General features: G+C 39.0%; 1 protein-coding gene across 2 annotated transcripts; it reads left to right on the forward strand.

The window, feature by feature from the left end:
- The first annotated feature begins 2,409 nt into the window (after window positions 1-2,409).
- Window positions 2,410-13,548, forward strand: LOC134803767 (uncharacterized). Of its 2 annotated transcripts, none has more exons than XM_063776603.1 (8): window positions 2,410-2,471; window positions 4,161-4,284; window positions 4,952-5,037; window positions 6,153-6,269; window positions 8,455-8,615; window positions 11,462-11,524; window positions 12,433-12,670; window positions 13,447-13,548. In XM_063776603.1, the coding sequence occupies exons 1-7, from the start codon at window positions 2,463-2,465 to the stop codon at window positions 12,659-12,661; spliced, it is 789 nt and encodes a 262-aa protein (XP_063632673.1). In that variant the 5' UTR covers window positions 2,410-2,462; the 3' UTR covers window positions 12,662-12,670; window positions 13,447-13,548. The 2 variants fall into 2 exon arrangements, with proteins under 2 accessions (XP_063632673.1, XP_063632674.1); XM_063776604.1 differs by lacking the exon at window positions 2,410-2,471 and adding an exon at window positions 2,819-3,129.
- The last annotated feature ends 993 nt before the right edge of the window (window positions 13,549-14,541 follow it).

The raw sequence follows: 14,541 nt of genomic DNA on the forward strand, positions 1-14,541 counted from the left end.
CTCGCGTTTTCACTTACGTACCTACATTATTTGTGACCCATCCGACTACATTGGGTGGTTCTTGTGTCTTCGTGGTATTGAATCTCACTAAATTGTTCCGATCCCATGCCGAAACTTAGTATAGATAGAGTGCTCTCGATATCAGATACAAATACAATACTTTTCATGACTTTCCAGCACCACAGAATGAGGGATAATTGCACGGCCTGTGTAATACGCATCCCTACTACTGTCGTCTGCATAGCTACTGATTATCATTGATATGCAGCAATGACAGCACAGAACCTAGTGCAACGCCAGCGGTAATGTCCACACTATCGGAGCAGCTTCCGTCTACTATACGGCTCATATGCGTCTACCGGAAAAAAAGCTAGCGATCCATTTGTATAACATAGTCCCTCGAGCAGACTCGATGCTAGACCCGACCGAACTCCTTAGCTATATCCAGCCTGACTGCCAATGCCTCACCTTGATTCTCAATGGCCAAAACCCAGCAGTACCCACCGGTCACCGATCAGATCAGGCAAATATAACGAGGTCGCATCGTCATGGAGTGACAAAAACGGCCCATACAAATCTGTATCTAGAATAGTGACATTAGTGACGTCACCTTTCTGCACTCAAAAGAATAAAAAATTATCTATGTTTCACTATCAGCGAAGAGCGCCTGAATAGCTTAGCTCTTCTTAATATAGAAGCTGAGCTGACAAACGTTTTAAATTACGACAGCGTCATTGATGATTTTGTCAACCAATTTGTACATAGGAAAACAATGTAAATGCCTATGTGAGTAAATGGTAAATGTTTAGTTTTTTTTTATTTCACACCCCAAAGATACTTGTTGCAGGTTTTTTTTTTCTTAAATTAAATACTTTATCGTCACTGATGAACGGGGGCGGCAAATCAAAATGGCCCGGGGCGCCAAATTTGTAAATACGCCTCTGACTATATGTACTGTAAAGAACTTAATCAACTACTGCGAATCTTAACTGTCGTGAGGTCGAACATCACAATCATAATGCGAGAGTTATGGCGTAAAACTAATTTAATTTATCAGCGTAAAGTTATGTGTTTAGGGTTGTCGGATGTTGGGGTATTTTATTTCATATTTTAATTGTTCAACTTGTGATGTGATATGCTCTAGATTGTAGTTGTCTCTGAAACTTACTGTACCTACCTATTTAATAAGCGTTTTAGCTTGGTCTAACTCTCTTAGCACAGAGCAGCAGAACTAATTTAGCGGACGAGAAGGTCAAACTCTATTCCACACGCATCTTTATATCACCTAGGTACTTAACGATTTCCGTTGCCATCGTTTGGCGTTGAATCTTTGGAGTTTAGGGCCATTGGGGCCCAGTGCGCGTCGGCTGCAGAGTCTGTGCGGAAAGAGGAGAGTTGTGAAATGTAGGGGAAGCCCATACATTCTACGAGTTCTACGACTCTTCTCTTTCCACACAGACCCTATAAATATTTGGTTGGCGACCAGAGAATAAAAACCGCCATTCAGAGGCGCGAGGCAATACGGCCAGCCTTCTGGGCTATAACCGCGAAAATCGAAGTTCGCAAATTGCGGGGATTTTTCTCTGTCACTCTAATTACGTCTTCATTGGAGTAAAAGAGAAAGATCCCCGCAATTTGCGAATTTCGGTTTTCGCAGTAGCCGCTCTGAGGGCCTACCCCGAAACACGAAAGTCGAATTTTAGTTGACTGCCTCTCTATCGCTCGAATATGCAAGAGTGAAGCGCTGATGGCCTAGCGGTAAGAGCGTGCGACTTTCAATCCGGAGGTCGCAGGTACAATCTCCGGCTTGTACCAATAAGTTTTTCCGAACTTATGTAGGTACGAAATATCATTTGATATTTACCAGTCGCTTTTCGGTAAAAAAAATCGTGAGGAAACCGGACTCATCCCAATAAGGCTTGTTTACCATCTATGTTGGAAGGTCAGATTGCGCTTTCGTAAAAACTAGTGCCTACGCCAAATTTCGGGATTAGTTGAGCCGTGGCAAAAATGCCAGGATAACGCGAGGAAGATGATGAGTGATAGAGGGGCAGATAGCAAAATTTCGATTTTCGTGTTAATTTCACGGTAAGCCCGTTGACGGCGATCGGTCGGGGGAAAATTTAGTAACCGCCTTCAAAAAAAAAAGGAGGTTCTCAGTTTGACCCGTATGTTTGTAGGTAGGTATGTAAGTATGTATGTTTATCCGCGATTATTACCTTAAAATTTTTTGTAGTTAGTTAAGTTATTAATTATGTTTAAATTTCTCCGTTCTTAATGAACAAATAAATCTTCTGGTGCTGACTGACCTTACCTAAAATCCTGGTCTATTCAGAAATTTTAGCTAGCATTGTGCATTGTGGCAGCCCTAAGGTATTCGATGAAATTATTGATATTAATGTTACGCTTGTTACGTCCAGTTATTGATTAACATCTGATAACTTATAAGTGTTTGTAAGACAATGTTGTTTGTAAGTGTGTGTGTGAACATTATTCATTTATGCTAAGTTTTCAATGTTGGCCCTATTTTAAAATTAGGAAGAAGATATTTTTCGATTATAAAATGTGTCAATGAGTTTTAGAATAAATTAGATAAGGACAATGCAAATTCAAACTTGATTCAAACACTGAAAAGTTGGTTGATGACTCTGGGTACAGGCATTATCAGTTAATTCAACTGCCTGCCTGCTTTACAAATAATAATAAATAAATAAAAGCGTAGGAAGGTCAATATCGAAGCGTTTGTGTAACCGTAATTTCTTTGCACACATTTTAGATAGTGTTTCGACATTTGGATGATTTTTTTTTTGGTTGTCTGGTAGAGGTAACTCTGACGCTACCAAACAAACAGAAATATACTGTCTAAATATAAAGACAATCAAATGAGTCGCTTAACTTCAAACTCGGGTAAATCCAACTGTCAGATTATGCGATTTTTGTATTAAGACCAGGGTAATAGGGTTGATATTTGCTGCGAGGGTTGAATGGATGTACCCGAGAAATTAGGCGTTTGAAATTAAACGCGACACACTGTAATGTTATTGCTCATATAATTAGCATAGGCGCTAAATCCTTCGTATTATCATTCGTGGCTCACTCCCCGATTTCGTCGCTTTGCAACAGCAACAGGTAGCTAAAAGTACATCCGTTCCACACCAATTTTGGTGGCTAGCCATAAGCCGCTCGTGGCGCTGTCGCCACCTAGCGGTCATATCTGTCCTGATCGTAACAGACGCGATTTGTTAGAGAGTGAGTCTTCTGTACCTAGTACTATTATTTATTCTCTGGTATTATTCGTATCGCTCGCCGCACCACGCCGCTTTTAGTTGTTCAATAATTATTTTTGTTTGCTTTTATGTTCTTTTTATCACTAACATAGATTTATAAGTGTTGTTGAGCCGTGTAGGTACTAACAATAATATGGATTTTTTTTCCAAATAAAAATATTGAATTGAATTGAATTAATCCACGTTGGCGGAAGCGGGTTCATTTTAACTGTGTAGGCTAACGCGATAATCGAAATTTCATAATATTTAGAACAATTCTCAAAAAGTTTGTACATTTCGATCACATCTTAGATTTCTATAAAAATTGGTATGCTGGTAAAGTACATGTACTTAGCTGAACAACTTCCACCATATTTCCCAAAATGTCCCAGAAAGTTATTAGGTATAAAACTTCCCTGTTTTGTTACCAGATTTCCTTACACATTTAGTAACAAAAAAGGAATGTTTCTTAGAAACTTTCTGGGACATTTTGGGAAATATGGTGGAAGTTGTTGAGCTACATGTACTCTACCAGCATACCAATTTTTATAGAAATATAAGATGTGATCGAAATGTACAAACTTTTTGAGAATTGCTCTTTATGTGCCATCACTTAAAGAGGCAGATAACGAAATTTAGATATTTGATTTTCGCGGCAGGCTCCCTAAACCTTTTATTACGCAACTTAGGTTACATACATGTTGAGCCTCTATTTTCATTATTAAACGACTTCACAATTAAACTAACCACTATTAAATACTGTCCACTAAGTATAGGTATTTTATGCGATTTTAGAAGTTTAACATGTTTCGAGATTTAAACTAAAACGTAGTGATTACATATATTCTCTTTGATTCAAGCCGTTATCGTTATCAAGAATCAGGCATATTTCAGAGCTACCTCGTCCTGTTGCTACCATGCATGGGAGCTTCGAAGCAGCAGGGCTGGCTGGACCGCATGGTGGCGTACCATAAGAAGAATTTCCTTCAGGAGTTTGCTAAACTTCCACCGCTCACCGGTAAATATCCTACTAACATTATATATATATATATATATATATCTCAGCATAGAGAAATATAAGTAAAGAAAGGGTGCTAGCTCCATACATCAGTTTTCTTACCAAAACGCGCGTTATTTCGTAGTCGACATCTAGCGTCATGTAGCGGAATTTATCAGTACTGCTGCTGCTGCGGCAATAGATGTAGCGACGAACGAAAAAACTAATGCTCAACAATTTTCAGCTAATATTATACCAGGATAACCGGAACTCTATTTTCGACTTCTTTTGCTTATAATATTTGTTATTTGAATTGTTTTAGCAGTAGGTACATTTATCATCAGTAGCGACACTTGTTACATGGTGTCAAGTAGCGGTACTGATAATTCCACTACTTGGCGCTAGATGTCGACTACGAAATAACTCGCGTTTTGGTAAGAAAACTGATGTATGGAGCTAGCACTCTTTCTTTACTTATATGTCTCTATGGTATTAATATTAAGGTTCCGTCACACAGGCGCGTTTTGCGGGCGGCGCGTGAGCGGGGCGCGCCGCTTTTACATATAAAACGCTCACGCCCCGCCCGGAAAACGCGCCTTTGTAGTTATGGTCTAAAAAGCGCGGTTTTTCAAAAACATTTGCTAGCTACGGCACCTTCATATCGTTTTGAATGTTTTGATGATTGCAGTGACGGTCGAAAAGGCTCCCGCCGGGTTCGTGGACTCCCCAAAATGGGACAGGGAATCCGTGATGCGGCTCGTCATGTTGGTGGAGGTACGGTATTCATTCATTAACCTTTTCGACGCCGTGTCAAACACAAAAGCTGTCACTCAGACGCCACGTCACCCAAGTGTCATAACTGAAATTGAACTTTATGCATGTGCACGTAGATCTATGTTACTCTGTGGTCTGTGACCGATTAATCGGTCTTTGGCGTTGAACCTGCGGTACGGATATATCGGTCATTGGCGTCCAAAAGGTTAAGGTAAACGTACTATAGTGCTCGACACGCTAATGCCCAATAGATGACACCTTGCTGTCACCTCTATTGACAATGAATTAAGTTTCAAGATGACATGTACTGGGACCGCGTCGAGCACCAGTACGTTTATCTTACATTCGGCCGAAACTGAACATTCGGCCGAAACATGTTTTTTAAGCCGACACCTGCTGAATCCAAAACTTCTGTCAGAAACTAATTCCATTCTATTTATTGCAGATAACACTAAGTATAGGCAGGTACTTGGCGCGGCGAATGATGATGATAATCCTATGATATGTCCAGTTTTCTTTTACAGCGTGTGCAAAATAAGTATTAGAGTATGTGCGGAAAGAGAAGAGGAATGTACGGGGCGCAACACATTCCACGACTCTTCTCTTTCCGCACAGACTCTACTGGACGTTATTTTTCATTTCTCATGCTCTGTAAAAAGGGTAATTGTTGTTCTAAGAAGTATGCAGAAAATGATACGTTTCTGCACTAGAGCATTTTACTTTCCAAGTACGATTTGTTTAATTTTATTATACGATAAGCAATTAAATTTAGTTTTATATGGATTAGTTATACAATTTTCATTCTGATATTTAACTCCCCATTCCATAAATACCTAATAATATTTTTACCTAAATGGTTAATTGAAAGTAGGTACCCTCAAGGTATGCTACTTATATATAAATATACTTAATCATGTTTTTCAAAAAACATGTTAATATTTTACTTTCCTCGTATTCGAAATGAAAAGTAGTGTTTAACTCGGGTGAAAGGCATCATTTCTGCCTCGCACTTTTGATTGACGCTCTCACTGCGTTCGAGCACCGAACTACCTCGGCAGAAATCAGTGCCTTTCATCCCTTGATTAACAATCTACTATAGCTGTACTGTGTGTCAGGTGTTGGATGCGCGACAAGCAAAGCAAGCTATCCGCCGCGCGCTGTCTCCCTCCCGCCGCCGGTTCGACCTCCCCCCTGGGAATAATACCTTCCAACTCTTCCCCAGCTGGGGTAAGGTAAGAGTATAACACTTTAAACTCTCGCGTTTTGTACACATATTGTACACATACACAAACGGGTCTACCGCTATATAATTTCATTGTAACGTCGGGATTTAAGGTAAACAATGAAATGTTATCGCGATAGACCCGTTTGTGGAATTAAATAAGGTAAGGTCACTGTGGCGAAGTCCGGCATACTTTTTTTTTTTTTTACTTTGGAGTGATCTAGTTCCGTTAATTATTCACCTATGTTACTGCTTGTACTTGCATACGATGAAGAATTTAATAATTAATAGTTTAGCCTTAGTGACAGATCATTTCAAGCACAAATTAAGCAAAAACAATGGCATTTTTTAAAATTCGGCGAGTAGACGGACTTCCCGTGCAGTTTAAGGGAAGTCCGTCTAGTTATGATATCAGCCAATCTATGGGTGTGTATATGTTCGTAGTCAAATTCCTAAAAAGAACGGATCAAGACAATGAAAAGTGTATTTTAAACTTGTTAATATACGGTTCAGATTCGAAATAAACACCATTTTTCTAAAACAAAGGCAAGTCCGGCATATACTACCAAAATGGGGTGGTAAACCTTTTTTGGAAAATAATTAAACAATATTTTTTTTGATTTCCGAAATAAAAGATCAATAGTAATTTTAAAATGAATTTTAATCGTTTCTTTTAATTTACTGATATCAAAATTTAATTAAGTAACATCATGCGCAAAGTCAGGAGGATTTTTTGATACCTTATCAAATCGTTATAATATTAAAGTCGCACAAACAGTTGGTAATCTCTGATTTAAAGTCCGGCATATGACGGACTTGCCTTGAACATAATAGACGGACTTTCCAACTTAGTCAAATTTTAATATGATAAATTGTGGAACGTATAATTACAAAACTAAGCTAATTTCTGATATTTTAAAAATAGAATAAAGACAACTGGTTCTTATGCTACCTACGTAGTTACTTTTTGATGCACAATCTTTTCAAAACTATTTAAAAAAAAAAATTCGAACGGCTGTCGCACTATGACTTCGAGTTCAAAACACGAAATGACTTGTTGAGGCAGATTGCTCTGAAGTTGGTTGTCACAGCGCCATCTGTTTTACAGTGACGGAACTAGCGCGAAAAACTGGTTAATCGACTGGACTCCAAAGTCGCATACACCTTCAAATTCAAAAGTTATAACGTGTTGACGGACTTGCCTTGTAGACGGACTTACCCACAGTGACCTTATAAGAGTAACTAAAATTAACACAATTTAAGGATGACTCACGCTAGACCGGGCCGAGCCCAGAGGCGTCCGACATGTCATATTCTATGACGACTAATCGGTGATTACGTGGTGCTTTCTATGGAAAACGAAGCGCCGGAAGCTTCGGCCCGGCCCTGGCCCGGTCTAGCGTGAGTCATCCTTATACACCTACTACGTACTCTAAGCTGCCGTGTGTCATAATTCATAATCAAGGCTCGGAAAAACGCCCATCATTTTGACAACATCAAACCCTGTTCCTTCCTTACAACAGAGACTTTAAAATTAGGGTTATGTTCAATGACCTTTTATTTATGTAGACGTGTGACGTTCATAGTTGACAAAACTAAAATTTGGTCCAACAATTTTGACAACTTGACATGTTGCCGTCACCCATACGACTAACTAAATATAGGTTCCGGAACCTATATTTGATGGCTCACGATCGTGCGCCTGGTACCATATCTACCTCTTTTTACTTACATCCATGGTTATGTTGTATTGAAGTGTGCAACGTATTTGTATTAGAGATGCAGCGGATATTCGGTTACTATCCGGTATCCGGCCTATCCGGCCATTATTTTAATATCCGTCCGGATACCGAATAGTAACATTGCTGGATTTCGGAGTAAACAAATTGTATCTAAGAAACAATCACGGTCATAATCGTACTCGTTTATTACGAGTATTTTAAAACAATTTTAACATTCCACTGAGTTGCAAGTGCACTCATTTCGAACCTACAAATGAGTCCGCGCGAAAGTTCGACAACGAACCAGGTCAAACCCTGCACAATGCGCACTTGAAGAACCGAAATGTAGGTATAGTTCCGCCGACCGAATATTCGGCGGCCGGATATTCGGCCGAAGGTCAGGCCGAATATCCGGTATCCGGCCAAACAACTATCCGTTGCATTTCTAATTTGTATATTTTTATCTCTGCTCAGGATCACCCGAACGACTTCTCTTACGACGACATGGTCCAATACGACGATAAAATGACAAACGCGCCCCAAGACGAAGTCGTGACGGATGACACCGTCGTCTACATCTCCAACCCGGTTGAGGCCAGACTGCCTGCTTCGAGGGTCACTGTCAGGCTGTTAAGGTAGTAGTAGTAGTAGTAGTAGTATAGTGGTAGTGGTACAGGCAGCAGCAGAAGTTGCTAAGCGGGCGAGGTGTTTAAAATTACCTTGACACGCTCTTATTCTCTTAACAATAAAGTCGCGTCAAGTTCATTTTGAACACCTGACCCGCATATCAACTTATGCTGCTGACTGTAGTAGTAATAGAAGTAGTAGTAGTAGTAAACACTTTATTACACAAAACAAGGACATAACACAAAGATAATGCAGTAAATGTGTACAACGGCGAACTTATGAGGCAAAGGTATGTCAATAATGAAATCAGCCTTTTAAAATTGTTAGTAGTGTGTCTATAATCGAGTTCACAAGGGAGAAAAACCATACTCTTGCGCCATATGCAAAAATGCTTCAAAAAGTTTTTGAACACACAGTTACACTACTGTAAAACGAATGTAAAAAGGTTTTGAACGTTGTCATCAAACCCTGCCGAACCAAAAAACTTTTTTTTCCCTGGCCCACATGATCGCCGCCATACATGAGGCGGGGACAAATGGGAACGAATTACCTATATGAAAACAATTATTCCCATCTGTGCCCGTCGGCGACAAATAGGAACACACCTCAGATTTTTACGGTATGTCAAATGTCAATGTTGAAATAAAACTTCGATAATAGCCAGTAGTTTGTCTATAATGACGTCCATATCGGAGAGAAACCATACTCCTGCGTAACATGCAAAAGAAGCTTAAAAACACAGATTTGAACATTGGTGTCAGTACAAACGTCCTATTTTCATAGAAATTTGTAATTTATGATGACAATGCCACACTATGCCATTGCAAATGCTATGCAGCGTCACCTTGTTCCGACTATACCAACATCTTTGCTCTTCTATTTGGACAAAATAAATTGTGTGGTAGTAATGGGGCTAAAGTGTAATTAAAACGAAAATATTACTTTGCTAATCCGCGAAAAGATAACGTGCTAGTCAATCAGTGCTAACCCGTTATACTTACTTGCGTATTTTTACATGCAATTAATATTCCCACCCTTCCACCGCAAAAATAAATACGCAAATACCATAAAAGAAAAAATTAAAGAAATATTGTTAGACAAATTCGATAACTCCATAAAACAATAGTAGTAAGAACCTAAGTAAATATAATGTATGCTAGTATCAGAGTGTACTAAAGATAAACCAACATAGTCACAGTGGCTCTAGCCACCTGTATTTTTAAAAGTTGTTAAAAACATATTTATTAGCGTTAAGGTAGTTTTAAAGCACCGCTGTACTCCTGTCCCGCGCCCGCGCCACCAGCGAAGTCATCCTATGTTCACCTATAGGTACATAGTAAGAAAGGGCTACGCTGGGAGGGTGTGTAATGCTTAATATAATTATAAAAAAACTATCATACATTTGTTATAACGCCATTTTATATATTATTTTATGTTATAATGTAATTTTTATTATACGTTTCCCTTGTTATATTGTGATTTCATCTAAACTGTCATTGCTATAATGTCTATTGTAATATAATTTATAAATAGAATATAGACATATTTTATAATGACATTTGTTATATTATATTTTTGTATAACGTAATACTTCATACAATTTTATCAAGTATAAATACATATATTGTATAACATTAATTGTCATATTTCATTCAATAATAAGACAATAACGTAAAGTTTAACATATTTTTTATAAGTAGTACGCAGGCCTACTTCTTTTGCTAGCTATTTTATTTTAGGGAGGTCGCAGTTCTAACCTAACCTAACCATTTTTTTCACGGTTTTCGATTCTGCGGGGCTCGCAGTTCAAACCTAACCTAAACCACTTTTTTGATATAATATTTTATTCTACGGAGGGTCAAAGTTCTAACCTAACCTAACCCTCCTTTTGCTAGGTAGTTATTCGTTGGTGCGGAGTCGCAGTTCCAACCTAACCTAACCCATTTATGTCATGCAACTATTATGCCACACAAATAATTATGTGATGTCACTTGTTATAATAAATAATATGCTTTAGAGCATGTAATATTTATGGCAATGTATATTAAACCAAGTGTAAATATACCTTATGACCATTATACCAATTATAACATTATGTATACCGTTAATTAGGTATTACGGTAGTATGCCATTTATTACGTTATTCAAAATAACGATATAACAAACAATAATATATGAAAAGTAATTATAACAAATGTAATGCACCCACGCTGGGACGGTAGGACAGTGCAAAAAAATGATGTACCTGCTTTTGATGTACTTATAAAAAGAGCGAGCTCATCGCCAACAAACTGCCCCGCAGTTTGGCGAATTTTTGTATTGTGGTACGCATATTTTATATTTCCATGTTATTTTCAATAAAAAAAAAAATAATATAACAAACCACGAATCCGTGTCGTTTCCGTTGCCAGGCGTCAGACCGTCAACAACTCCTGAGGATGCCTCGTAGAGAGGCGAAACACGTGTCGAGGATTATTCTTTCGGTGGTGGTTTGTTATATTTATTTGCGTATTTATTTTTGCGGTGGGAGGGTGGGAATATTAATTGCATGTAAAAATACGCAAGTAAGTATAACGGGTTAGCACTGATTGACTAGCACGTTATCTTTTCGCGGATTAGCAAAGTAATATTTTCGTTTTAATTAATATGGATTTCCGCAAAGTAACGCCTGATTCTATTCACTATTCGCTAAAGTGTAAATAATATTTAGTAATCATTTCAATTTAATTTTTAATTGAATTTCTACTTTATCTTATGTAATTTTAATTGTAATTTTAATGTATGTTGCTATGGACTTTGTCTGAAATAAAAGAATTTTATTTATTTATATTTTAAATGTATCATGTATTTGCAGGGAGATAATGGAGGCGCGCGCTATCGGCCTGCGAGAGATGCCGTCCACAACCCGGTCTACATAGTGAGTAGTGAGCCTTATATAATTATCATACCCCGGGGCTTTGGGTGCGGGAAATGGTCAAGTCGCTTGGTCGCTGGTTCATATCCGGCCCGAAGGACCAATGATCAGCGGTGGAGGTGGATTTGGACTGATTCCGTATGGGCGCAGAATTCAAAACCGTCTTGTAGGCACAATAATTTTATTATATTTGATCAAAAGCACAATTAGCACATATTTTAGGTGGAAATATGAAGTGTATGTTTATTCCGTTTATATTCAAAAATAGAACTAACATAGAGCACAGAGAAATGTAAAAAGGAATTAATAGAGTTACGTTCTGTTGGACTTGCCAACAGGTAAAACCTGTAAAAACGACCCGTATGGAGTGTATGGCCTAGGGTCACTACCCACCCTGCCTGTAGCCGATAGACGGATGCATATCCTGGTAAGGGCATTTATTTGAATGATGAGGATTTTGAGTTTCCAAAACGTCCCGCTTGGCGCGCCGTTCAAAATCCCATACAAAAATAGACATAACGCAAACGTTAACGCACGTCATGTAATATACACTAGGGATTCAGACAGACATAATTACATACACATTTATAATATTATTATTAAAGTAGGCTTAAGCTGCTTAAGACACTTTAATTATTATAACAATGTTCGTATAATAATCCGCTCCCGGACACGCCTCAACAATTTTTTATTGTCTGCGACTTGTTTGCCGCCAAAATCATAATCTTTTAAAATATTTTTTACGTTTTTGTGAATCAACATAGGTAGCTTATTAATTAATATTTATCGTATAATTTTATTACCTATAGCTAATAAGTACTTAATTTTACAGCGCATCGCCTCTTAGCTGTAATGCTGTAAAATGGTATCTCAATAAATATTAAATATCAAATGTTATTTATTACCACTAGCTCCTGGACAGCAAAGTCGCAGAACCCCGACGAAGCAGGGAAGTCCACGGAGCCAGGCGGTGCAGACACCACCGCTGCTGAAGCAGACACCACCGCTGCTGAAGCAGACACCACGGCTGCTGAAGCAGACACCACGGCTGCTGAAGCAGACACCACGGCTGCTGAAGCAGACACCACGGCTGCTGCAGCAGACACCACCGCTGCTGAAGCAGACACCACCGCTGCTTAAGAAGTCACGGTCTGTATACGGAATATTCTACCACCATGCTCATCATCATCCTTTCATCGCCCACTGCTGAGCATAATAGGCCTCTCTTCGAGTGCGCCAAATGTCCCAATCTTGAACTAATCGACAGAACCAGAAGGTGCAACACCACCGCTGGCTACGTGACGGTCTGTTATGGAATGTTTTACCACCAGCTCATCATCATATCAGCCTTTCATGACGACCGGTCTGGCCTAGTGGCTATAGTGACCCTGCCTGAGAAGCCGATGGTCCTGGGTTCGAATCCCGGTAAGGGCATTTATTTGTGTGATGAACACAGATATTTGTTCCTGAGTCATGGGTGTTTTCTATGTATTTAAGTATTTATAAATATGTATATATTATATAAATCGTTGTATGTCCTATAATATTTTATTAATCGCCCACTGCTGAGCATAGGCCTCTCTTCGAGTGCGCCAAATGTCCCGGTCCTGAGCTAATTTCATCTAAAAGTGACCCACAATTTTCCGATGGTCGTCCACCCAACGAGCCAGCGGACTTCAGATTAAGTCATAGCCAATTTTTTTAACGATTGCTTTAGGTACAATCTGTGTTAAGGATGACTCACGCTAGACCGGGCCGGGGCCGGCCCGGAGGTTTTGGCGCTTCGTTTCCTATGGAAAGCACCACGTGATCACCGATCAGCCGCCATAGAAAATGACATGTCGGACGCCTCGGCCCGGGCACGGCCCGGTCTAGCGTGAATCATTCTTTAAGCTTTGCGCGTTGTCATTGTTGATGATTTGCAGGAGGCCCCGAAAGATGGTGAATAAAAGAAAGAGTAAGAAACGGAGAAAAGGACGACAAATAGATATAATACATACAGAAATAGATATAAACATACTTCAAAAGATTTGTTTTATTAAAACCCTATAGATCTTTTGATAAAGTAAGGACGATAAGAACGAAGAATTTGTTACATTGACCCATTTCATATCTCTATCGTACGCCCATAGTTATTTATTGCTGTCCCGCTCATACAGTGGCATAGACCACCGGCATCATCGATGAGACAACCATATAGGAAATCTTCGTGCTTATCGTCCTTATATACCTAGGTAACCACCCTAGAGGTATCATAACCTCCCTGATCCGATTTTCCTCGGTCTACCCTTCACAACAATACCCATCAAAACTTTAACAATTGGAAAAATCTGAATAAGTACATACTGACATACATACTGCTTTGATATTTCTTTAAGGAAAATATGTGACGTTATCTATGAAAAGGGACCTTATTGTCGATGGCGCTTACGCCATTATTAACGATGCTCCGATATAAATACAATGCCGCGCGACGCTGTGCGGCGTAAGCGCCATCGACAATAAGGTCCCTTTTCATAGATTATGCCCCGTATTACCTATCACATTTAAAACAGCAGTTACATTTCTTGGTAAAACAATCATTCGACCAAAAATCTCTTTGTGGTCCAGCCAAACCCTAAAACATTAAATCAGCCTATTCATTGTCACACAAAAACAAACCTTAAATTTAATGCAAATTAAGATTATATTTGAGCGATAACCTGGTACGAGGTTGCTAAAGTTGTATGTTGCTGACGTCACAGCAGGGGAGAAACATTTTTTTATTTCCGTATGTGTCATTGTCATAGTTTACCTGGAATAGGTGATGTACCTATATATGTGACGTGTATTTGTGTCATATTAAATTTTCCTGTTTTTAGGGTTCCGTACCTCAAAAGGAAAAAACGGAACCCTTATAGGATCACTCGTGCGTCTGTCTGTCTGTCCGTCTGTTACAGCCTATTTTCTCGGAAAGTACTGGACCAATTAAATTGAAATTTGGTACACATATGTAAATTAATACCCAAAGATGGACATGT

This window comes from Cydia splendana, chromosome 27 (genome assembly GCF_910591565.1).
Source record: "Cydia splendana chromosome 27, ilCydSple1.2, whole genome shotgun sequence".
In the NCBI taxonomy this organism is placed as follows: Eukaryota; Metazoa; Arthropoda; class Insecta; order Lepidoptera; family Tortricidae; genus Cydia; species Cydia splendana.